Source organism: Calidris pugnax, unplaced genomic scaffold (assembly GCF_001431845.1).
Source record: "Calidris pugnax isolate Ruff unplaced genomic scaffold, ASM143184v1 scaffold154, whole genome shotgun sequence".
NCBI lineage: Eukaryota > Metazoa > Chordata > Aves > Charadriiformes > Scolopacidae > Calidris > Calidris pugnax.
Genome location: NW_015090890.1, coordinates 713,623 through 740,078, shown reverse-complemented (window position 1 = coordinate 740,078; position 26,456 = coordinate 713,623). Strand labels below are relative to the sequence as shown.

Here is a 26,456-nt window from a genome sequence, read left to right as displayed (position 1 = left end):
TAGAATGGTTTAGGCTGAAAGGGACCTTAAAGCCCCCCCGGTGCCACCCCCTGCCCTGGGCAGGGACACCTCCCACCAGCCCAGTTTGCTCCAAGCCCCCTCCAACCTGGCCTTGAACCCCTCCAGGGATGGGGCAGCCACAGCTTCTCTGGCCAACCTGGGCCAGGCTCTCACCACCCTCCCACCAAACAAGTTCTTCCCCACATCTCAGCTCCATCTCCCCTCTTGCAGTGTCCAACCCTTCCCCCTCCTCCTAGGGCTCCCCTCCCTCATCCAGAGTCCCTCCCCAGCTTTCCTGGAGCCCCCCTTCTTGAGGGACTGGAAGGGTCTCCAAGGTCTCCCCGGAGCCTTCTCTTCTCCAGGCTGACCCCCCCCAACTCTCTCAGCCCCCCCTCCCAGCAGAGGGGCTCCAGCCCTCCCAGCATCTCCGGGGCCTCCTCTGGCCCCGCTCCAACAGCTCCATGTCTCTCCTGTGCTGAAGACTCCAGAGCTGGATGCACTACTCCAGGTGGAGTGAGCTTTTTGTGTACATGAGAAGTTGGTGTTGTTCCTGACGTGGCTGACCCTGCATCCTGTGCTGTTAAATTTCTTCTTGGTTCTTGCCCTTAGGATTGTCTATGGCTTTTCATGGTACTCCAACTCCCTGTACTGACATGGCTTCTAACGTCGTCATCGCCAGATCTCATTACCATGTTCAGACTTTGTGTCAAGATCTTTATGAGTTTTCATTCTTAAGATACTCCAAAGATGAGACTTGAGGAATATCACTGATAGCTGTCTTCCAAGCCATAATTTTAAATTTTCAGCCCAGTTCTTAGTTATATGTTTCCTTTCTGCCCTGTCTTGCAATTAAACTAATCCTTGTCTTTTCCAGAATTATGAATAATTTCCCATTTGAGACTGTATCAAATACTTTACTGAAGTCCAAAATTGATAAGAATAATTTATTTTTTCTAGGACATGCAGTCAACAACTCCTCAGTTGCTTTTAGAGCATCACAACCAGTGCTGTGTAAGTCATGTCTGGCCAAGGGAACTTGGCCCTTCGGAGCTAGAGCGACGACGACATTTAAGAGGAGGCACATGGCAAAAGCCATGGCTCATGACAGCACAAACCCAGGAGTAAGGAGCCATGGATTGATTTCACAGCTCCTGCATCTGGTTTCTTGTGTCTGTCTCTCTTTGCTGTTCTTCTAATAATATTAAAGAATAAGATTAAAGAACACAACTTCAGACTGCTTTTAAGGGGTTTATGATCTGGTTGTAGAAAGTGCTCTTGAAATACCAAGCATGATGGGTGTTTTTTAATGAAGTCATACTTTTGAGTCCTTGGAGCTTGTTATTTCCAAGGTAACTATTCACAATCCTATAGGCAAAAAATAATTACAAAAAGTTGGACAATAAACTCAGCTATTTCCTTTTCCCATGGATGGTGAATAGTCATTAAATAATCCGTAGCAAATAAATAAAAAGATGTTGCTGCTGCCAGACTTGAGGAGTAGTACTCTTCAAGGATTCACAAAGCTACCTCATTGCTGAAAATTTTCCTTAAACCTTCTTTTTTGCTGTGATGTCTACAAAGAACCTCCTGAAGCTGGTCTTGGCACCATAGGAGTTTAATCAAGAGCGTGCTGGCCTATGGTGATCCATTATCTCTTGTTCTCATTTGCTTATATCCATCTGTTGCATTGTATTTAGGTTGCAAGGCAGAAAATAGTTTGATATTAAAAAAAATAATTACCTTTTTCTGCTTTGTGCCCATACAGCACTTAATACAATAGTAGTTCTGGTCCAGATTGTGAAGGTACCAGGAAAAATAGATGTACTGAGCACAAAATCAGAAGCTTTGATCCTGAGCTTCTTGATTTTAGGCACTGGACATCCTGCAAGAATTGGCCTTATCTTGTCTTTTGGTCCCTTAGGATCCTTTCATTAGTTTAATCGGTTTTTATTTCCTGAAAATGCAGCAGCAGTGGTGGCTGTCCATGAGCTTCTAATCTGAGCTGACCCGGGTCTGGTCATACTGGAAATTGCAAATAAAAAACTTGCAGATCTTTGAAGGGAAATGCTGGTGATTGTGTTGGATGTTGTCAGCTCAGACTAAGCTTTATCACAAATCTCTTGTTTGGTATTTTTCCTCTCCTGGAGGCTTAGGACAAAGTGAGACTTGAAGCTTCATAGCCCAAAGGACTATAAAATTTTAAAAAACATGACCTTACTGAGGCTAAAGCAATAACAACTCGAGGGACCTTGCTGCTTACACTTGACATTCTGTATGGACGTTTTTGTGATCCAGTGCTGAACTTCCCATTAAAGCACAATGATGAGGCAAGGAGAGACTATTCTTCTAGAAATACCTTACCTTAGAAGAGCTGAAAACTGAGTTCTGACTCTGATGAGTTCAATATTTTTTTCAAGAGAGCAGATAATGATGTTTTGGGTTGAGTAACGTAAAATCCAAGTCGTACATTTTGCTATTTATTTGTGTTGCCCTATAAAGCCTTGGAATCCTCTGTTGTCTTGCAAGTAGTATCTTTCATAATCACAGTGGGGTTATAGGATGTCTAGCTGGAGTCACCAAGCAGGGTAACAGCCTTTTACAAGTAGGTGGGCTTCCTTGGAATCCTCTGTTGTCTTGCAAGTAGTGTCTTTCATAATCACAGTGGTGATTAGAGGACATCTCGCTGGAGTCACCAAGCAGGAAAACAGCCTTTTATGAGAGGATGGGCTCCTAATGATTTCTGCAGGGTCTCATCACTTCTTGGAAACCTTTCATCCATGGGCTGCCCCTGCCTTGGCTTTGCTTGCTCGTTGGAACCAGATCATCCAGAGGATGTAACTTAAATTACTCCTCCCCTGTACAAAGTTAAAAAATGCAGATGAGGTGTTTGTTTCACAGTTGTCTTCATAAAGGTCTTGTTTATCACTTGGGGAAGTCCAGAGGATGTAACGCACATAAATATCCCTGTAGGTCTCAATTTAAATATTGCAAGTAAATAAAGGAGAACAAGAGGTGCTATCATTCATGCTTAGATGCCTTGTTAGGAAGAGCTTGGAAGGTGCTGTGCGCTCGCACCAACCGGTTGTTGAAATATGACAGAACAATTCTCACTTTATCATGTTACTTGCTGGCTTCAAAAAACTTCCATCTTTCTTTTTTTCTTTATTTTATTTATTTCATGAGCAATTTAGTTAACTGGGTTGGTCCAGGGAGTCTGTGATACCATTAAATTTTAAGGATAGTCATAAAACCGAAGCCATTGTCTGCTGTCAGTGTCTTCAAGGTGCCTCAAGCAGAAGTACCTGTGTTTCAACTTGCTAAAAACTCCACATCTTGCTACTCAGAAGAGAACTGTTGTGGAATTTCAAAAATACTCTTATCGCCAAATCCAATTACAAGGAAGAGTAAATCGCCACCTCCGATGTCTTAACTATTCTTTTTTTAATTGTTAATTATCTCGACAGTAGGGTGCTATAGATTAGGAGGCATAGATTATCTTGTGCAAGTATGAGGCTTTCAGAGCTATTATCAATTAATTCTGTTTTTAAACAAATTTTAGGATAGTATTAATATCTTGATAGGATTGCGTTGGTGCTCGAGACTGCTGTCAAAATACTGAGAAAATTATTTTTAAAAAATGAGAAACTTGATGATGTTACAGAGGCTTTGAAGGTCGTACAGTTTTACGCGCTCCAGCTCAAGGTGTATTTTTGGCATTTTAATCTACATTGCAGAGTAGGTTCCTGCTAAGAAACATCAGTAAAATGACTGTCTCAGAGTTTAGGCACTGATTTGTAGAACCAGAATAGAGCATCAGTTCTATTATAGGAGTTTTTTAATGGGTACTGAAATGTAGATTCCTGCTAAGAAACATCAGTAAAATGACTGTCTCAGAGTTTAGGCACTGATTTGTAGAACCAGAATAGAGCATCAGTTCTATTATAGGAGTTTTTTAATGGGTACTGAAATGACTATACAATTTATGTAGACAAACACATATTGACATGTGAAATGATTAAAATTTATTTATGTTGGGTGTGTTAAGTGATCTAGTTCTGTTGAGATTTCTCCTCCAGGTTTGCATTTCCCATGAAAAGAAGTACAAGAATGAAACATCTCTTACAGTGATATTACTCTCACAGTCTTAAATCTGTTCTTTCCTTAGAGTGTGGCAATACCCTGGGGTTGAAAGCTCAAAGTAGGAATGAGATGCAGATTTTTAAAGAACGAGGTTTCTTACAGTTGGGTTCCAAAGCTGATTCAAAGTTATGATGGATTCTACGTTCTCCTCCAGGTTTGCATTTCCCATGAAAAGAAGTACAAGAATGAAACATCTCTTACAGTGATATTACTCTCACAGTCTTAAATCTGTTCTTTCCTTAGAGTGTGGCAATACCCTGGGGTTGAAAGCTCAAAGTAGGAATGAGATGCAGATTTTTAAAGAACGAGGTTTCTTACAGTTGGGTTCCAAAGCTGATTCAAAGTTATGATGGATTCTACGTTGGATAAAATCCCAAATTTTTATGTTGGGGCTGGATATCTCTGTAGGTCGAACAGAAAATCTGGGCTTTGTGCCAGAATTGCTGAGAAACCAACCCTTTTGGTCGGTGCAGCAGAAGAGGTCAAGCTGGAGTCCTGCAGTGGTTTCTTCAGTGCTTTAAATCCATAGCCCTGTGAAAGCCCCTGGCTAAATGACAGTGCTATGGGGAAAACAGCAGAGGGCTGTAGCCCTTGTGTTAATTGGTGTTTTCTCTGGGTTTGGGATTTTTTAAAAAACTTGTCTTTTGCCTGGTTGGAAGGTGCAGTTGAGCAGAGGCTGTGGGAACACCTAGACAGATGTAGGCATCCAGGGAGCTGCACTTCTCATCCTCGGCTGATGTTGGATAAAATCCCAAATTTTTATGTTGGGGCTGGATATCTCTGTAGGTCGAACAGAAAATCTGGGCTTTGTGCCAGAATTGCTGAGAAACCAACCCTTTTGGTCGGTGCAGCAGAAGAGGTCAAGCTGGAGTCCTGCAGTGGTTTCTTCAGTGCTTTAAATCCATAGCCCTGTGAAAGCCCCTGGCTAAATGACAGTGCTATGGGGAAAACAGCAGAGGGCTGTAGCCCTTGTGTTAATTGGTGTTTTTTCTGGGTTTGGGATTTTTTAAAAATTAGTCTTTTGCCTGGTTGGAAGGTGCAGTTGAGCAGAGGCTGTGGGAACACCTAGACAGATGTAGGCATCCAGGGAGCTGCACTTCTCATCCTCGGCTGATCTCAAGGGCAAAAGTGGCCTCACCAGATGTTTCCTGTTGCAGCTCAACTGGTGGTTACGTTTTGCAGTCCTGGGGGAAAGAGAAGACGGTGTCTTCAGTGAAATTCTCAGTTTATCTGTGGAGAGGGTATCTCCGAGCTTTAATTTTGCCATCTAGAATAGAAATGACTTGACTACATACCGTGGGATGAACTGTCCAGTAGACGTGCACGCCGTTATTACAGAATCTGGAGAACTATCAGTAGATAAAACGGATGGTGTCATCTCTTGACCTCGCTGAAAATGCCATTAGTGATATTCTGGGCCAGCATTTACTGGGAAATAAACTAGTCATTACACTTTCTGATGAGATTATGCTTTGAATGTCACTTCTCTGACAGTCTGTCTCGTGCCGCGCGGAGATAAGATCTCAGGCACAGATGACAGACAAACTTCAGAAATATTTCCATTGATTTGACAGCCTGGATAATACTTCTGTTAAAAGCCACAAAGGCTGAAACAATGACCTCTTGCCACTGGGTGATACCACGTTGATAAATATACTAATGAGAGATAAAGGAGGTAACTATATTCGAGTGTTTTGTGTAACTTGTCAGTGGAAAGCAGAGGTACCGTTCGAAGGGAAACCAGATAGGGGTCTGAAATTACAGGCACTCTTATCGAAGACAAAAGAGCAGCTCACACTCCCATGTATTTTGAGACACCAGAGGGTTTGGCAGGGAGCTCGGTGGCAGCAAGATCTTCTGTTCATCAACAGGGGTCAGATGGGAGCTGAGGGAAATGGGCAGTGCTTTTTTTTTTTGGCCACATATCGCTGGGCCAGTGGCCGAGGCCATCACTGGGGCTTTGCTTTTAGCATCACTTGAAGGGGACATTGGAGCTGCCATGGAAGGAACCGGTCCCAGCTGCGTGGTTCAACCATCTCCTGCCCGCCTCCTTTGGTTGCACAACCACTGCTCTTGGCATGGGTGGAAAGCTGGACTGGAGAAGTGGCTGGGAAATAAACCCTTTCTGCAAAAAAAGGGAATGAAGGAGAGGACAGGACCATTTCTTTCAATCTGTGCTTAAATTGGGTTAAGCTGGAGACTGAGTCTTGGAGAGCATGGTCCTTGGTGGAGGAGTTGGAGCTCCAGGAGTGTGGGAGGTTTCACTTGCAGGTGCTTCCCACAGTGATGGAAGTGGGAACCCAGAGGAAAACAAAGAGTTAAGTGAGGGAGTGAACTTGCAGCACGTCCACTGCTTTCAATAAATCACAGAATGGTTTGGGTTGGAAGTGACCTTAAAGATCATCCAGTTCCAACCCCCTGCCCTGGGCAGGGACACCTCCCACCAGACCGAGTTGCTCCAAGCCCTGTCCAGATACCCATCTGCGTATTCTTCCCATCTGTTAATTGCAAGGTAAATTATCCTTCTTTCATTGATGGTGCTGATGTGCATGTACCTGAATTACCTCACCTCAAGCCTGTGTAATTCTGCTGTAGGAGGTGACCCGCTGTGAATTGTTACCCCAAAACACATTTCACAGAATCACAGAATCTTGTAGGTTGGAAGGGACCTTAAAGATCATCTTGTCCAACCGTCAACCCAACTGACAAAAATAGACACCCACACAACAAACAAGGAGCATCATCATCACTAAACCATACCTCCCAGCACTGCATCAACCTGTCTTTTGAACACCTCCAGGGATGGTGCCTCAACCACCTCCCTGGGCAGCCCATTCCAATGTTTCAGCCTCTGTGCTTTGAATCACCTCCAGGTTTTGAAGCTTTAACCGTTATCTCACACTGTAAACTCACCCTTTCCCCCACCCGGGGTCTTCTGAGCAACGCTGGGGTTTTATTGCTTGGTTTCTGCCATCCAGCCTTAAGAGAAAGCACCGAACCTGGTCCTCCTTCTACTGCTCCATCACTCAGGTCCTTTCAAACACTTCCCTGGCAGCTGCAAAGCTGATACCAGGCGGCAAAACTTCCAGTGTGGATTATCAGGAATACTGCCGAGGCATTGCTCAATGCATCTGATATCTCAGCCTGGATAACAGAAGCCATACAGCCGAGTTATAAAAAAAAAAGAGAGAGATTGGCAGCTATTGCAGGAATTCAGATAGGGGCACCTTGGTAAAGGAGGGGGGAAATGCGTTTACTTCCATTACAGAGCCCGGGGCTGAGATGGATTCTCTCTCCGTCATTGTCCTAAGCACATTATCCCTGAAAGAAAGAGGGTTTCTCTGAATCTGCAATTTTTCTCGGCTTCAGTGTTATTGAAATGAAACCACTTCAAGGATATCTACATTCTTTACCATCGTATGGATTCTCATCTCATGTAAATTATTTGGCCACTTTTCATTTTAATCCTCCAGTGTCATTTTCGACAAAAGAGATCATTTGGTTTCTTCATTGAAGGTATTCAGCTGACAGCTGCCCTTTGTCTCGAAAGCAGTGTGCCTTTGCAGGATTTACCTCTGCCTGCTCTTTTTCTTTTTTGCTTTTTTCCCCCCTTTAAGTTCATATTGCTTCATATTTTTCATCTGTAGTTTTCAGGAACTTTTCAGATGGTGAACAGACTGTGGTTTGTAGCTGTGAAGGGAAATTCAGACATCCCTCCTTCACTCCCTGTCCCTTAGCAAGGGTAGACCTGACAGACAAGTAACAAAACCGGAGGCAGATTAATTCATTTCCTCCCTGCAAGAACCATAGTCAAAAAATTCAGTGTGTTGACAACTTCTACATGAGCAAACCAAAGCAGTCAATGATGAAATATTGAATTTTTTGCTATGGCTTCCCTATCTTGAAAACTCAGTTATTCTCACCTACTTTCCAGAAATTGTACAGCAAAGGACTACGGAGATGATGAGGGGCCTGGAGCATCTCTCTTACGAGGAGAGGCTGAGGGACTTGGGGCTTTTTAGTCTGGAGAAGAGAAGACTGAGGGGGGATCTGATCAACGCCTATAAATACTTCAAGGGTGGGTGTCAGGAGGATGGGGTCAGGCTTTTTCCAGTGATGCCCAGGGACAGGACAAGAGGAAACGGGCACAAACTGGAATGTAGGAAGTTCCATCTCAACATGAGGAGGAACTTCTTGACTTTGAGGGTGGCAGAGCCCTGGCAGAGGCTGCCCAGAGAGGTGGTGGAGTCTCAAGGTGGTGGAGACCCAAGTCCCTCAGCCTCTCCTCATAAGAGAGGTGTTCTCGTCCCCTCATCATCTTTGTAGTCCTTTGCTGTGCTCTCTCCAGCAGTTCCGTGCCCTTCTTGAACTAGGGGGCCCAGAACTGGACCCAGTGCTCCAGATGGGACCTCCCCAGGGCAGAGCAGAGGGGCAGGATGACCTCCCTCCACCTGCTGGTCACAGTCTTCTTGATGCCCCTCAGGATGCCATTGGCCTTCTTGGCCACAAGGGCACATTGCTGGCTCATGGGCATCCTGTTGTCCACCAGGACTCCCAGGTCCTCAGAGCTGCTCTCCAGAGAAGGTTGGACAGGAATGGTTGCTCTGTGGAACAAAATCCAGGTTTCCATAGAAAGTGTCTCCGCTGGGGCTGATCCACCAGAGGAGAAATATGACCATGGAAAATAATAATTGCTTAAATATGCCTAGATATCCTACTACCAAACGATCTACAATTAAAGGAAATATCTTACTTTCAAATACAGAGCAGCCGTCCAACAGCTGAACCGGCTGCTGATCAAAGCTGATCAAAGAAATCTTAGGATTATTTATTACGGACAATCTGCAGAAAAAAAACTTAGTAGTCCCTGCTTACGGCACGCTTATCAGAGCCCATTGAAGTAAACAGGACTTTTTGTTGTTTTTAATGCAAATCTGATAAGCTCTGTGGAATGTAAATCAGTTCATTAAAATTTGTAAAGCACTTAAACGAAGTAAAAGAGAAAATGGTTTAACTTTTATAGGATGTTTACTGCATATAAAGTGCAATAAAATCACAATTATTCAGAAAAAAAAATACTGTTCAAATATGGGCCGTGCAATATGTTGTTTGGGGTAAGATTTAAAATTTTTAAATTGGGATTTGAAAAAACCAAACTAGTCTGACTTTAGAAATCTTACTTGTAGTAGTGTGTAATTTTGTCTGTACAGTCTTCATACCGTGTGTGTAATAGATACACAAATATGTGTGTGTGTGTGTATATTAACCTAGGGATCAAAATAAATATTGAACAGCTCCTTCGTTTGTAGGACGCTGGTGAAGGTGGAGTTACGTCAGCAAAAAAATAAGTAAATGATAATAAAAAAAAAAGGTAGAAGTGTGGGCTGTGACGTTTTCTGACACGATGCTTCACTGGACAGTCTTAACTCTGATACTCGTGGCTTTGCCTACTTTGTTGCATCTCCCAGTAGAATATTCCGAATGCCGATGTGACTCTGCAAATGCTGAGATAATATTCGTTTATTTGAGGTGTTTTGGAGGTTTTATCCACTTTATATGAGTGCACGCCGACATTACTGTATATAGATTTACATAAAATTTACTGCTTCTGTGTTACCTCTGTAGGAGTGATGCATAAATTAGTAGCTGATGACTTTTAATTGCAGGACGCTGGTGAAGGTGGAGTTACGTCAGTAAATGATAATAAAAAAAAATTAAAAAAAATAGGTAGAACTGTAGGCTGTGACGTTTTCTGACACGACGCTTCGCTTCTCTAACCATTTTGTGATTCTGTTCTATGATTCTATGCTCTGATTTCTGAAAAAAACTTTTTTTTTTTCCTCTCCCCACTTGCAGTTACTTCAATGAGAATCAGTATCCAGACGAGGCAAAGAGAGAAGAAATTGCCAACGCCTGTAACGCCGTTATACAAAAGCCAGGTGAGGAGCTGATCCTGGGGTCCTTTCCAAAGGCAACTGCTATTCCATTTCAATGTCTCCTGCTAAACTCAGCAAACCTCATTTTATGGCTATTACTAACAAATCTAGTGCTCTCAACTAGTGGTAGGTTTCTTCTTGAGCATTCTGGACCTCATGTTGCACCTGGTCTGGTGGGAGGTGTCCCTGCCCACCACAGGGGGTTGGAATTTTAAGGTCCCTTCCAACTCTAACCATTCTGTGATTCTGTGCTCTGATTTCTGAAAAAAACTTCTTTTTTTTTTCCTCTCCCCACTTGCAGTTACTTCAATGAGAATCAGTATCCAGACGAGGCAAAGAGAGAAGAAATTGCCAACGCCTGTAACGCCGTTATACAAAAGCCAGGTGAGGAGCTGATCCTGGGGTCCTTTCCAAAGGCAACTGCTATTCCATTTCAATGTCTCCTGCTAAACTCAGCAAACCTCATTTTATGGCTATTACTAACAAATCTAGTGCTCTCAACTAGTGGTAGGTTTCTTCTTGAGCATTCTGGACCTCATGTTGCTCAGAGCTTGGATGAACATGACAAGTCAATGCCATTTTCAAACCTAAATGCTGATGTCTGCAACTTGAACTCCCATCGTTGGAGATACGGAGTACACGTTGTGCATCTGAACATTTCGTTTATCCAGCTTTGGAAGTGGCATTGCCAAGGAAATAATATCTTTGAAAGGTTTTCATTCTTTACATTCTGTTATCACAAGCACTTAGTACCGATCCGAGAATTTTATTACACTCCACAAAGGTGGGTTTTACTGGTTCCTTTTTACAGATAGGATATCTTCCGTCAACGTCTGCTGCTAAACTCAGCAAAGCTCATTTTATGGCTATTACTAACAAATCTAGTGCTCTCAACTGGTGGTAGATTTCTTCTTGAGCATTCCCTAACTCACGTTGTTCAGAGCTTGGATGAACATGACAAGTCAATGCCATTTTCAAACCTGAGTGCTGATGTCTGCAACTTGAACTCCCATCATTGGATATACGGAGTACACGTTGTGCATCTGAACGTTTCGTTTATCCAGCTTTGGAAGTGGCATTGCCAAGGAAGTAACATGTTTGAAAGGTTTTTATTCTTTACATTCCGTTAGCACAAGCACTCGGTACCAATCTGAGAATTTTATTACACTCCACAAAAGTGGGTTTTACTGGTTCCTTTTTACAGATGGGATATCTTCCAACAAAAGCCAGGTGAGGAGCTGATCCTGGGGTCCTTTCCAAAGGCAACTGCTATTCCATTTCAATGTCTCCTGCTAAACTCAGCAAACCTCATTTTATGGCTATTACTAACAAATCTAGTGCTCTCAACTAGTGGTAGGTTTCTTCTTGAGCATTCTGGACCTCATGTTGCTCAGAGCTTGGATGAACATGACAAGTCAATGCCATTTTCAAACCTAAATGCTGATGTCTGCAACTTGAACTCCCATCGTTGGAGATACGGAGTACACGTTGTGCATCTGAACATTTCGTTTATCCAGCTTTGGAAGTGGCATTGCCAAGGAAATAATATCTTTGAAAGGTTTTCATTCTTTACATTCTGTTATCACAAGCACTTAGTACCGATCCGAGAATTTTATTACACTCCACAAAGGTGGGTTTTACTGGTTCCTTTTTACAGATAGGATATCTTCCGTTCCCAGACTGGGGCTTACTGGAGATTGTACAGCAGGTCCTCAAAGGAGTAAGATCACAGCTTTCCTCTCCTTTAGTTTTCTTTCCCAGACAGGGGTCTCATTAGAATCCGTGTATCAACAGAGGACCTTGTATTTGGGTCAACAGGTTGCATTTTCCCCGTTCCTGGAGAAGTTATCCTTGGGAGAGGAGCATCAATATTCAGTCTAGTATTAGTGGACACACCTGCCTTTGCTTAGTTTTACCAACCAAACATTTACACGGTTTTCAGAACTTGTATTTTGGATATATTTAGGTTTTATATAACCAGAAAAAAAAATTAATATAGAAGAAAGCTTAGGTATGAGTCCCAAACATTGGGGGACAGGATGGCACAGAATTGTAGAGCAATTTAGGCTGGAAGTGACCTCTGGAGATCATCTGGTTGGGCAGGACCAGCTTAGATGAGGTTGCTCAGGGCTTTACCTTGTTCCATTTTTTAGTATCTCCAAAAGCAGGTATTTTCTCACCTCTGTAGAACACTCTCACGGCAAAATACTTTTCCCTAATACCTACTAAAAATATGTATTGTTGCAACTTGTACGTGTTGCCTCTTGTCTTTTCCTTGTGGGAGCAGAACGATCCAGCAGGTAGAGCATCGAGGAGGTTGGGATTTTATTCCTGGCTGAGTTGCTGGTTGGTTTAACAAGGGATTCTCTCCTGTAGCTGGCTGGTGGTTGGTGGGATTTTCTTCATTGGTTTAAGTGTAAAATTCCAGTGATCTGGTTTCCAACATTCCCCCCCTACCTTCTCCCAAAAGATGGCAAGTGTCCTGGCAGGATGGAGAGGGTGTGATGAGAGCTGTGGGAGCAGGGTTGTGGCTGGTGGTGGGGAGGGAAGGAGAGCAGATTGGAGGGGATGACACAAAATGTCTTCATTCATTTTGCTGCTGAAGAAAGCACGTCATTGAACTGTACCCTCACGAGCAGATTGGAGGGGATGACACAAAATGTCTTCATTCATTTTGCTGGTGAAGAAAGCACGTCATTGAAGTTACACCCTCATGGCACACAGCAAGAGAACTAGCCCAAGGGTACGCCATTTGTGGCAGGGCTGCGAATTGAGTTTGAGTTTTTGGGGAATCTCAGTTTTGTGCTTGAACTAGAAAAGCAGCCCTCTATTCTCCCGTGGCTCTGGTTTTGCTTGATTGAAGCTGCAAAGAAATTCCTGTATTTCGGATTTTTAAAAAAAAGAAGAAAGGCTACTTTGTTTTTAGAGAGATATTTGGCATTTATTACCACAGCATCTGGGCGCACAGTACTTCAATTCACATGAAATTCACTTTCTTCTCAGTTATAATAACTTTTCAGTGCTGTCTACAGGGGTTTATCACGTGTAAAGGTCTTATGCTTACCACTGGAACCCGGGGAGTAGTGATGCTGTATTTTTTTTCTTCCTCTGTTTCTTTCATAGGAAAAAAGTTATCGGATTTGGAGCGAGTTACCTCCCTTAAAGTGTACAATTGGTTTGCCAACAGAAGAAAGGAAATCAAGAGAAGAGCCAATATCGGTAATGTATCAGAGAGCCTGCTTTTGAGGTTTAGTGCATGCTCAGGAGAGGTGGGAAGTACGTAAGGTTGTACTAATGAAAATACTAAAGGTCCTGACATTCTTAATAGAAATGAGGTTTTTGAAATTAGTCTCTTGCTCTTCTAGATTTTTTCTGAATCACAGAATGATACAGGGCTGTAAGGGACCTCTGGAGATCATCCAGTCCAACCCCCTGCCAGAGCAGGTCCACCCAGAGCAGGTCCCACAGGAACGTGTCCAGGTGGGGTTTGAATGTCTCCAGAGAAGGAGACTCCACCACCTCTCTGGGCAGCCTCTTCCAGGGCTCTGCCACCCTCACAGGAAAGAAGTTCCTCCTCATGTTGAGATGGAACTTCTTGTGTTCCAGTTTGTGCCCGTTCCCTCTTGTCCTGTCACTGGGCACCACTGATAAAAGCCTGGCCCCATCCTCCTGACACCCACCCTTGAAGTATTTATAGGTGTTGATCAGGTCCCCCCTCAATCTTCTCTTCTCCAGACTAAAAAGACCCAAGTCCCTCAGCCTCTCCTCATAAGGGAGATGCTCCAGGCCCCTCATCATCTTCATAGCCCTCTGCTGTCCCCTCTCCAGCAGTTCCCTGTCCTTCTTGAACTGGGGAGCCCAGAACTGGACCCAGTGCTCCAGATGGGGCCTCCCCAGGGCAGAGCAGAGGGGCAGGATGACCTCCCTCCACCTGCTGGCCAGGGAGTATGGGTAGAATTTAATATGGGTAGAATTTAATTAATTGAATTCTATCATAAATGCAGAAAAATGATGCCATTATGATATTTTACTGGAAGATCAGTTTTAAATACCAAAGTGAGAAGTCTGACGGCAGAAGGAGAATGATATTTCCCTGTGCTCAGGCTCCTTTGGGTATCCAAAATAAAATCTAAAATAAAACCTCAAAATACCTGCACTGGAAATAAGGGAAATTGGGACGATCGCAAGTTCCCAACCTCAGCACGCTGTTTAAATGAGAAGTGGCTGTTGTGAAGAGCTTTTATCTGGTTGTAAGTTTCCTTGTGCCTGTGTTCCACTGAGATGGGCTTGTTTTTTCAGCCAAAACCTGGGGTGTCTTTTTTACTGCTGTCCCTGAGACCCCCCCCAGGGATCTAAGAGCCCACATGAGTTGTTTTACATCTCAGACAGAGCCAGGAGGACCAAAGGTTCTGCAAGGCAACCGCTTGCTCTGCTTACGGCTTTGTTCCTTAGCGCTTTCCGAGGGGTGACAAGTGGCTGGAACAAAGGAATAATTTTTCTTGATGATGGGGATAAAACAAAAGTCACTTCAGAGTTAGCCCAGGAGGTTCTTTGCCTGAGTAGCTGATCGTAAGGAAATCAGAAGTGACTCTGAACTGAGAGAAACAGACCTTCTAAAAAGAATAAACAGAAGATGTTCTAATGAGAATGAGCTCGTGTTAGTGGCCAGGACTCAACGAACTTCTGCACTTTAATATTTTATTATTATTTTTATATATTACATAATATATGCAACCTGCTATATTATTTATATATTTTTTTCTATTTTTTATTTATTTTTAATATGCACTTCTGCATTTTATGCACTTACTTCTAGGTCCTGTGCAGGATTGTGTTTGCCATACACAGACAGAGTTCCATACCTGCTGGTTAACCAGTATTTTTGCAAATGTCAAATATTATGCCCTTTTGCTTCTTTTTGCCATATTTGTAAATACGAAAAAAAATTATTTTTACAGCATTTGATGCGTTACTGAAATTTAACCTACATTTCTTTTTTTAAAAATGAAACCTGTTGAAGGGCAGAGGGGAACAAAGCAAAGTCAGTCCAGGGTGGGTGGAGTTATAGCTGTGTCTCACCTGCACGGGGAGGAGGGTTGGAAGGAGGTGAAAAAGAACCAAATGGAGCTTTAGATGTGTGGATCCTCCTGGAAGATGAAGATATGTGTGTTTTAAAATCCCTTAAGTCCTTTAAAAATTTCTCCATCTACTTTCACACACTCCCTGCCTTCCTCAAGTCCTGCCAGTCCAAACTACGTGGGAGGATCTACAGGGAATGCCTTTGCCACTCCAGTGCAATAGAAATAAAGCTAATTTCTGATAGGACTGGCTGAAAAGCAAGGATTCTTACTCACAAACAAGGCTGTTAGTTGGCAGGGAAGGATTTCAGGCAAGCCAGTGTCTGTATGTGTGCTACCTTCCCAAATACTGGGCAGTGAAGAGGAAGAGGCTAAGAACTAACTCCTTTTTTACAGTTATTCTAACTGTTTTGGGGGGGAGAAAAAAAAAGTAGTTATTTTTAATTACTCTAATGCATCAGATAAATTAGGGATCCATTTGCTTTTTTCGAAGAAGCAGCAATCCTGGAGAGCCATGGAATAGATGTACAGAGTCCGGGAGGTCATTCCAACAGCGACGACGTTGATGGCAATGACTACTCGGAGCAGGTAAGCGCCGGGGGCGAGCGGTGTGGCCCCAAAAGGGAGACCTTCCGTGACACATGGAGAGACCTTCTGCCTCTCCCGAGTCAAATCTCTTCTTTTTGTCTTGATTTGATGTAATTGTCACGGGGAGAGCAGAAGAGCACAGCTCCCCTGCCTTGAATGTGTTGAGTGAGCAACCAGTGTTCACCCACACGGATTTATTGTCGTACAACAGGACGCTTGGCAAGTACGCAACGGGGAGGAGGAGGGAAGATGTTCAGAGGGAGGCAGAGAAGCAGAGAAGGTAGAAGAAGACAGGAGGATCTGCTCCAAACAAGCAAGTTACACCATTCACGCCACACGCAATGTATGAAAAATGTCAGGAGAGTGTTAACCCCCCAAAAAGTGCCCCAGGCAGAACTTGCGCTCTCCTTACCCCCGGCACCGTTCTAGTTACCCACCCTCCAGAAAGGATGTGCAGGTCTTTCACAGTTGCTCCTATTTATCAGGCACTGATATTTACCCTGCAAAACGAGGCGTGGGTGTTCCTCTGGCACCTATTAATTCTTTCTTCAAGAAATGTCTCGTTTTAGCCCCAGCTGCAGATGATACTTCTCGTTCCCCAGGTGGGACCAGCAGCGAGCCCCTGCCCACCACACTTTGTGATCCCTTCTCTCAGCCTTTGCCCAGCCAGACACTGAGCACCCTCCTGGAAGGTGCTGAGCTTCCTCTGCCTGTGGGAACACCTTTCAGGAGCATCTCAGGATCCCTCCCTAAGACACTGACAGACAAAGGGTGAAGGGTGGGGGGGAAAGGATTTAATTAAATAGAATTCTTGACATTTATTTGGCCCCGTACCTGTTCCCATATTGTTCTGCAAGGATGTGCCACTATTTGGATTGTTTACATATTATCTGTCTTTTTTTTTTTTTTTTTTTTTTTTCTTTTCCTTTTAACTCTTGCCTATTCTCTATTTTTCTTGGTTATTTTTAACCCTTGACAGCAACTTCTTTTTTAAATTCTCTAGCAAAAGAATACCCCTTCCCGCACTCTGAGCCCTCACCTACCCTAAAGTTGGTGACCCTTCCTTCACACACCTTCCAGACAGGTATTGCACCCCCTTCCCAATTTTCCTTCAGGTGTCAGTGGTTGGCCAAACCCCCCCCCTATCCCAGGGCTGTGTGTGCTTGGCACCAGTGGACTCCAGCAGTTCACTGGTTTTGATATAATACCCCCCCCCCCTCTCCCAGGGCTGTGTTTGCTTGGCACCAGTGGACTCCAACAGTTCACTGGTTTTGCTATGAGCCATGTTCTGTGCTACACCCGACAGCTGGGGTGGGCAGATCGCTTTTAATTGACTCGTTTGGGGAGAATTAGGTAGGTCTCCCTCTCCAAAAGCTGCTGGTGGAGTGTCCTGGAATGAGTCCCCAGCAGAGTTGGCCATGACCCAGGACGACAGATATCTGGCAGAAGCTCTGCTTCTGATGGGTATTAAGGGCCTTTTTATAGGTCATCGCCAGCAGATCTGGTGGAACCAACTTTGCCAGCCCTAGATGATGAGAGCCTGCCCTGTCACCCTTATAAAATATTTTGGAACTGCTGCTGAGCACAGATAATTCCTCCTCAGGCAGATACAGGACCTGAATACTGAGCTGAAGTCTCACGGAGGCTCCCAAACTAGGGTTTTCTTCTGTGCGTTACCCAAAATTCTCCAAAAAGAGAAATGAATTGGTTATTAAAATTTAAAGATCTTTGTTTAGAGTCCTTAAAAATTCCATTTCTCACGAATCTAGCCGGGCTCCTCCGTGAAGTGTAATTGGGCATTAGCAGCGAAGCAGATTAGATGGCAAGCTCTCCTGATGACCATTTAACATCCCTTAGCTGTTAAAACCATAAATTCTGTTTTCCACAGCAACGCTTAAAGTCCAGTAAACTTTAAAAGTTCATCCAAATACTAATGAAGTGACTAAACCTCCAGAAGTCAGGACTTTGTAAATTTTACCATGGTAAAGAGTATAGAGAGAGCCTTAGACTGTGTGCTCATTACAATATTTGCCCTACGTTTGTTATAAATTAATACCTTCCTTTAAATAATCTCCAAATTTTACCAAATCCTGGCTGTTCTGTCCCCTTTAGCATTTGCCACCTGTCATTTTAATTTAAAAATGCATAATATACATTTTTAAATCTTAACTTTCACAAGTTCATCACTTAAAGGCTGTTGGAAGACTGATAAATGTTTATCATTTCCTTGCCATAAAGTAAAAAAAAAAAATCATAAAAAATGGCAAGATCACAGTGTGGTAACTATTAGTGCCCCGTTTTAAAGAGGGGAAAACACTGTGATTTTTTTTCCCAGTATCCCAGAAGAATTTATTTGGTGGATGGGGTTAGAGATGGGATGTCACTGGTTCTCCTTCCTGTGATTTAAAACCAGGCCCTATTTTGGATGCAGACTGATAAACCTGTGTAGCTGGGAAGTGTCCTCTTACAGCTGAGAGCCTTTAGACAATGAACAGAAAGAAATATAATGGTGTGTAGGTCAGTGGGCTGGAGAACCTGGCAACGTGTTCACCTGGATATTTTAATGATGGCAATTTTAGTTCCCCAAAATCATTGCGCTGTTTGTCTTAACAGTTTAGTAGGTTTCCATCATCTTTTCCCCTAGAAGTCAAGGTTTCTGTAGGATAATGACTGACCAAGGGTTAGTCTGGGTTTGTGTCCTGCTTCTGAGTGAGGTCAATGGTAATTTAGAAGGAAAAAGTATTTTTAAAGAAGAGGACAATTGTAGAATGATTTTATTATAGTAGCATCAAGCTTTTTGAAGTTAGTAGTTTGGAGAGGCTTCCTGAGCCAGGCACTGTGTCCACTTTTGTTTATGGTAGTTTCTGGTAGATTAATTTTTCCTCAGTTTGTCAAACCACCCCACCCCTCCTTTAAAGCCAGTTTTACTTACTCTGATCTAAAAATCAGTGAATCCTCCAACTGAACTGTGATAAGTAAAGCAGCCCTTCCCCTTGCTGCTTTGGAATACGTGACCGTTCCAGCGAGTGCCCTTGCTTATTAGGTCACCAGAAGCCACCAACAGTTGTTCTCTATTTATTAATTATTTTTAATAAACATTTACTATATTGACCATCAGCCATTTCTTTTCCAAACTGCAAAACCTGACTGTATTTCCCCTCTCCTCATAAGGAATCCACCCCGTGCCTCTTCCCCCGGGTTGCTCTTCTCTCTCCTTTTCCTACTTTTTTAAAACAGGATGGCCAGAACTATAAATGCAAAATCTAAGCATGGATTTGTGCAGGGCACAACAATTCCTATCTTAGTTCGGTTTTCTGCCCTGCTTGGCACCAGTGGACTCCAGCAGTTCACTGGTTTTGATATAATCCATGTTCTGTGCTACACCCGACAGCTGGGGTGGGCAGATCGCTTTTAATTGACTCGTTTGGGGAGAATTAGGTAGGTCTCCCTCTCCAAAAGCTGCTGGTGGAGTGTCCTGGAATGAGTCCCCAGCAGAGTTGGCCATGACCCAGGACGACAGATATCTGGCAGAAGCTCTGCTTCTGATGGGTATTAAGGGCCTTTTTATAGGTCATCGCCAGCAGATCTGGTGGAACCAACTTTGCCAGCCCTAGATGATGAGAGCCTGCCCTGTCACCCTTATAAAATATTTTGGAACTGCTGCTGAGCACAGATAATTCCTCCTCAGGCAGATACAGGACCTGAATACTGAGCTGAAGTCTCACGGAGGCTCCCAAACTAGGGTTTTCTTCTGTGCGTTACCCAAAATTCTCCAAAAAGAGAAATGAATTGGTTATTAAAATTTAAAGATCTTTGTTTAGAGTCCTTAAAAATTCCATTTCTCACGAATCTAGCCGGGCTCCTCCGTGAAGTGTAATTGGGCATTAGCAGCGAAGCAGATTAGATGGCAAGCTCTCCTGATGACCATTTAACATCCCTTAGCTGGTAAAACCATAAATTCTGTTTTCCACAGCAACGCTTAAAGTCCAGTAAACTTTAAAAGTTCATCCAAATACTAATGAAGTGACTAAACCTCCAGAAGTCAGGACTTTGTAAATTTTACCATGGTAAAGAGTATAGAGAGAGCCTTAGACTGTGTGCTCATTACAATATTTGCCCTACGTTTGTTATAAATTAATACCTTCCTTTAAATAATCTCCAAATTTTACCAAATCCTGGCTGTTCTGTCCCCTTTAGCATTTGCCACCTGTCATTTTAATTTAAAAATGCCTAATACACATTTTTAAATCTTAATGTTCACAAGTTCATCACTTAAAGGCTGTTGGAAGACTGATAAATGTTTATCATTTCCTTGCCATAAAGTAAAAAAAATCATAAAAAATGGCAAGATCCCAGTGTGGTAACTATTAGTGCCCCGTTTTAAAGAGGGGAAAACACTGTGATTTTTTTTCCCAGTATCCCAGAAGAATTTATTTGGTGGATGGGGTTAGAGATGGGATGTCACTGGTTCTCCTTCCTGTGATTTAAAACCAGGCCCTATTTTGGATGCAGACTGATAAACCTGTGTAGCTGGGAAGTGTCCTCTTACAGCTGAGAGCCTTTAGACAATGAACAGAAAGAAATATAATGGTGTGTAGGTCAGTGGGCTGGAGAACCTGGCAACGTGTTCACCTGGATATTTTAATGATGGCAATTTTAGTTCCCCAAAATCATTGCGCTGTTTGTCTTAACAGTTTAGTAGGTTTCCATCATCTTTTCCCCTAGAAGTCAAGGTTTCTGTAGGATAATGACTGACCAAGGGTTAGTCTGGGTTTGTGTCCTGCTTCTGAGTGAGGTCAATGGTAATTTAGAAGGAAAAAGTATTTTTAAAGAAGAGGACAATTGTAGAATGATTTTATTATAGTAGCATCAAGCTTTTTGAAGTTAGTAGTTTGGAGAGGCTTCCTGAGCCAGGCACTGTGTCCACTTCTGTTTATGGTACTTCTAATTTTCCCTCAGTTTGTCAAACCACCCCACCCCTCCTTTAAAGCCAGTTTTACTTTTGTCTGATCTAAAAATCAGTGAATCCTCCAACTGAACTGTGATAAGTAAAGCAGCCCTTCCCCTTGCTGCTTTGGAATACGTGACCGTTCCAGCGAGTGCCCTTGCTTATGAGGTCACCAGAAGCCACCAACAGTTGTTCTCTATTTATTAATTATTTCTAATAAACATTTACTATATCGACCATCAGCCATTTCTTTTCCAAACTGCAGAACCTGACTGTATTTCCCCTCTCCTCATAAGGAATCCACCCCGTGCCTCTTCCCCCGGGTTGCTCTTCTCTCTCCTTTTCCTACTTTTTTAAAACAGGATGGCCAGAACTATAAATGCAAAATCTAAGCATGGATTTGTGCAGGGCACAACAATTCCTATCTTAGTTCGGTTTTCTGCCCCACCTTTGTGTATCACTTTTATCTTTATAATTTAATATTTTCCTAAAAAATAGTGATTTTCCTCCAAATGCCACCACCCCCCCACCCACCCCATCAAACTTCTCTCTGGACAATTGGCTGCGCCGCTCCTTGGCCTGTTGACCTTTGTCTGCACAGTGAGGGAAATCAGTCCAAAATCCAATTTGTAAACCCCTTTCACTTTCTACCCCTGGAACCAACGTGAAATTCGCTGCCCTTAATCCGTGACTTGAACCCTCTAGTTTTGCCCCCTGCTTTTGTGCTCCTGGAGTAACGACGCTTCTCTCTTCTCCTTCCCCCATGCCCAGGATGACAGCACTAGCCATAGTGACCACCAGGACCCCATTTCACTAGCCGTGGAGATGGCAGCAGTAAACCACACCATCTTGGCACTGGCCCGGCAAGGAGCCAACGAGATCAAGACAGAGGCTCTAGACGACGACTGATACCAAGAAAAGGGGAGGGTCGAAGCGAGAAGTAACTTAGTTTTAGACGTAGCACCTTAGCAGACTTTCCTCGGTCCTTAATATGTGTTCTTACAGTATAACTTTGCAGTTTCTTGTACGTCAGTTAGCTGTTAGGGTCTTGTTCTGTGAAGATGGCATGGTGCCCTCAGCCTTTGCATATACTCTCTCAGTATTAATTCCCAAATGGGCATCAATCAACCAACCAACCAACCAACCAACCAACCTCCCTCTCCCAGCCCCAGTGGCTAGAAAAAAAAAACAAAAAAACAAACAAAAAAAATAATCTTGCTGCTCTGTCTTAGCATTCAAAGTGCTTCCAGGTATTTTAGACAGCCCTCAATTACAAGTCTTAGGCTACACTTAAAAATCTTGGAGATAACCCTTAGAGATGGTGTTTAAACAAAAAAACAAACAACAGACTAGTCTGTACGGTTTTCCTTCTCTAAGACTGAAAGGATGCAAGCTGAGGTAGTGGCCCAGGGTCGATGGACACCAGATCGGGAGTTATCAACAGAGAGTAAAAAGAACACTAGAAACCCCACTTCAGCCTGGGAATAACTGATTTCCAGCTGCAATAAGCCGTGCCTCACTGGTCATACAGTGACTCGATCTACTTCTGGGTGCTGTGCTGAGAATGTCCATTGGAAACACATTCACATATTTGGGTTGATGTTCACATATTCAACACAGACATCCTCCGCTCTCACAACCTGCGTGGCTTAGTGGATAAGTACTGCCTTCTGCCTCTGGGACCATGAGTGAAGCCCAGCCCGGGATCATATGAAAAATGAGCTGAATGTCTAATGGACAACAGTCCACTTCTCAAAAACCACTAGTCATTACTTGGCATGGCTAGCAGTGCCTGCTCAGAAGAGGTCTAGACTCTTATCGATCTGTCATTAACAATTTCACCTCTAATTCTTCCTCTCGCCTTCTCGGGTCCCACCCCCCTTCTCCCCTCCCCACTTTGCCACTTCCAAAAGCAATGTTTTCCAGGAAGGTTATTAAGGTCCTAAAATGGTTGAGTGGATTTTGACACGTCTGTGTAACTAATGCCTACGTCCTGACTAGCCTGAAAGGTTGTTGGAGAACTCTTGCAGCTGACCTTTGCTAGATAATCATCGTAGCATAAATATTCTCCTCGATACGAACTTTTGGGTTTGTTTAAAGGCAGGAGGATCTCTTACCTGAGAAATGGGGTGTGAATGTTTTGTGTTCTCTTTACTCTGTCCTTGTTAAGATGTGAGAAAAGCTATACTGCTACGAGCAATTTAATTAATAATTGGAAGCCATACTGATAATGGATGTGGTAATATTTGTAAAGCGAACCTACTTTAAGTAGCAGAAACTAATGGAATTGTTTTCCTTGATCATATGTAGCACTTTTGTTACTTTTTTCTTAAAGATATTTATATTTGATAAGTCTTTTTTTTATCATTTTGAGAATTCAAAATACCAAACGGCAAACTTGCATTGCAGAGTCACCCTGTGATCACCTTGTCATCTAGTATCTCGGTGATGAACTGTGTGTGCATCTTAAGAAAATTACATCTGCTGGCATTGTGTGGAAATGATCTCCTGGCATCCTGATAAAAATGCTATTGTTGCTGCCGGTAAGAGGAAACATTGCGATGGAAACAGCACGGGAAGTGTTAGAGACGGGCAGGACTGTGTTACATTAACAAAAAAAAAAAACAAAAATTAAAACCCTATGTAGATTTTTGTATAAGGCGATATATAAAAATTTGCATAGCGTTTTTTTTTCTCAACATTCCATTTTTTTACCTTCCCCGTTTAGGTGGGAATAGCTTACAAAGGGGGAAAGCAGCTCAGTCTGAAGGTTCCCTTTTCTCTCCCCTCTGCTTCTCGAGGCGGAGGGGATGAAGGGAAGTTGCTGGTTTTTTGGTTTGTTCTCAGCCCTTCCTCACGCCCGACTGTCAGATGGCCTCCTGGGCTCCTAAAATGTGGCTCCTCAGCAGGTTTTTTAGCCAGCCTCAAACCCCTTCAAAGGCGTAGGCTAACTAGAACATCTTTACATCTGTTAATCTCGTCAAAATTGCTTAGGTAAGTGTGGAGGAGATTTTTGTGCTTTCAGAGGGCACGGAGTTGGCACCTCTTTGTGGCTGTAACTTTGAAGATATATAGGTAGGGCTTGGCCTCGTCTTTCATTTATGGATTTCATTGGAAAATTTATGTGCTTTCCTTAGATATAGATCACTGAAGCAGAATGAAGCCGTCTCTTTTTTTTTTCTTTTTTTTTTTTTCTGTTTTATTGCATTTCTTGAGTAGGCAAATTCATAAGTAGCATCAGGGCAGACTCAGGAAAGAAAGGAATTGGATCAGTGACCGTTGCACCATTGCAGTTATTTTCCTTCATGTGTGTATGAATGTTTTGGTACTAAGGGGTGAAAGGACAGGGAGAGCTTTTATTTCTATTTTTGCACAGCAGAATGATGGAGCAAACTATAGCCTTAGTGGAATTTTACCTACTTATTCATACTACAGTCACACACCGAGCTGACAAGCAGCATCCACGATTTATAGTAAGGAGATTTTAATAATCGATGGCCTCTTTACGTTGGGATTGCCACTGCCATTTGTTCTGGCTGTTTCATTTTTAAAAGAACAGACTCAAACTGTTGGACAGCTGCAATTTTAAAAGAAATATTGCTTACTGTGCCATCTTAAAAAGAAAAGAAAAAAAAAAAAGTCATTGTTTCAAGCATCGCCTTTTTAAAGCAATAGGGAAGAATAAAAATAGTGCTAGGACTTCTGTATCCTGATTATAGGTTCATGTGATGCAGGATCAAAGTAACCCCACTGAAATTGTCTGTCTGTACCATCTAACATGGAATAATCTGGTGTTAATTCTGTTTGTCACTGTCAGGTAGCTGCTGGTCTCATCACGCATCAATATCCTCTCTGAAGGTTAAACCCCTCATGAACAACTGGGGATGGGCAAGTCCTCCTGGTCTGTAGCTTTCTGGTAAATACCAGTTTTCTGCTTTCCCCCATCCATCTTCTCACTAGAGAAAATATGTAACAAGTGACTTAACTGGGGAATCAGACGCTTAGTGCCATGGTGTCAGGTTTTGGGTTGCCCGTGTCTATTTTGGCTTTTCTTTGACCATCGAGAGGTACGAGGAAAGAGTAAGATTTCAGTTGTTATGGGGATGCTCTTGGCAGTCTGTTTCCTTCATTCTCAAAATTCGTAATGAGCAGTTTGCAGCTGGCCAATAATGTTTTGGTTTCACATGAATTAGCGAAACTGGAACAGATGCTGGTGTGATGGGATCAGGAGAAGGGTACGTGATCTAGGAGTAAGTGGAAGAATTGGTGGAGAGCATGTCCTGGAATCTCACCTTTATTCCAGGGGTTTTTCTACAATATGGGAGTCGTCTTTGTCTTTCTGTCTCTGGATTTTCTTGAAAATTAAGTTTTGTAGCATTGCAATTCAGTTGCAATTTGTTATAGCCAATCTGGAATTACTGCGGTTCGTTCTCACGTGGGTTCCCTTGAAGCGGATCTGGTGGCAGACTAGATCTGCCTTTTTGTTCTGTGAATAGAGAAGAAATTATTTAAGATGCTCCTCTTCTGTGATGGGCACAGATTGCTTTTAACTTTGTAGAGTAAGTTCTGGCTGTTATTTTGTCACTCACAAAGTCCTTATACTTGAGTTGTTGTCTCTTACCGTCTTCTTAAAACAACAATTTCTACCTCTACTTCTTTTTTGGGTAATTTGGGGTTTGGTTGCTTTTTTTTTTTTTTCAATTCCCCCTCCTTTTTCCTGAAGGATGAGATCCAGATGTTTGCAGAAGGATTTTGAGATGATAAAAATAAGTCAACATAGCAACGAGTAGACGTGTTGTCCGTTGATGCTCTAGCATTATAGAGACATCTTCTAACTACTCTATAAACACATTTACTGCTGTAGTGTAATCCCATTACTCACGTGTTGGGTGTGAACAAGTTGATAGCAAGTCAGGAGTGCACTCTTGCAGCAATTAAGGAGTCTCATTAGGAAGAGCCTTCAGCAGGTCAAGGCAGAGGATTAGTGCCCTCTGTTCATCACCTGAGGGACCATGTCTGGAGACTGCGTGCGGTGTTGGGCAGGGGTGAGTCCATCCTAGGGTGCTGAGATGAGAGGGTTGGAGCACACGGCGTGTGGGGAGAGTTGCTGAGAGCTGGGGGTTTTCACACTGGCTCTGGTGGCAGCTTCTGTTTTGTTCTTCAGCTGTTTTAATGGGTGGGTTAGGAAGAGCCTTCAGCAGGTCAAGGCAGAGGATTAGTGCCCTCTGTTCATCACCTGAGGGACCATGTCTGGAGACTGCGTGCGGTGTTGGGCAGGGGTGAGTCCATCCTAGGGTGCTGAGATGAGAGGGTTGGAGCACACGGCGTGTGGGGAGAGTTGCTGAGAGCTGGGGGTTTTCACACTGGCTCTGGTGGCAGCTTCTGTTTTGTTCTTCAGCTGTTTTAATGGGTGGGTTAGAGAAGATGGAGCCAGGCTCTTCTCAGAGGTGCATAGCAAAAAGGTGAGGGGCAGTGGGCTCAAATTGTGTTCAGGAAAATCCCAGGTGAATATAAGGAGAAATATTTTCCTATTCAGAGTGGTAGAACAGTGACCCAGAAAAGCAGTGGAAACCCCATCCTTGGGGATATCCAAATCTCAACTGGAACAAGATGTAGAAGGTGGATTCGAGACCTCCAGAGGTCTCTTCTGGCCTAAATTATTCTATGATTCTGTACAAACCTGCTCAGGTTGAGGTGTTTCCTAGTTCTGATCTATACATATTGACTTGTTTAAAGAAATTATCTTAATTTGTTGACTTTTTGTTT

General features: G+C 43.1%; 1 protein-coding gene across 1 annotated transcript in view; it reads left to right on the top strand.

Annotated features, from left to right (window-relative positions):
- HMBOX1 (homeobox containing 1) overlaps window positions 1-25,876 on the top strand; it is a 120,948-nt gene extending 95,072 nt beyond the window's left edge. The window contains exons 7-11 of the mRNA XM_014947670.1: window positions 9,997-10,079; window positions 13,200-13,295; window positions 15,648-15,742; window positions 15,954-16,085; window positions 21,462-25,876. Of these exons, the coding sequence (XP_014803156.1) occupies window positions 9,997-10,079; window positions 13,200-13,295; window positions 15,648-15,742; window positions 15,954-16,085; window positions 21,462-21,599 (544 nt within the window). The 3' untranslated portion in view covers window positions 21,600-25,876. The remainder of the gene's footprint in view (window positions 1-9,996; window positions 10,080-13,199; window positions 13,296-15,647; window positions 15,743-15,953; window positions 16,086-21,461) is intronic.
- Window positions 25,877-26,456: the final 580 nt, after the last annotated feature.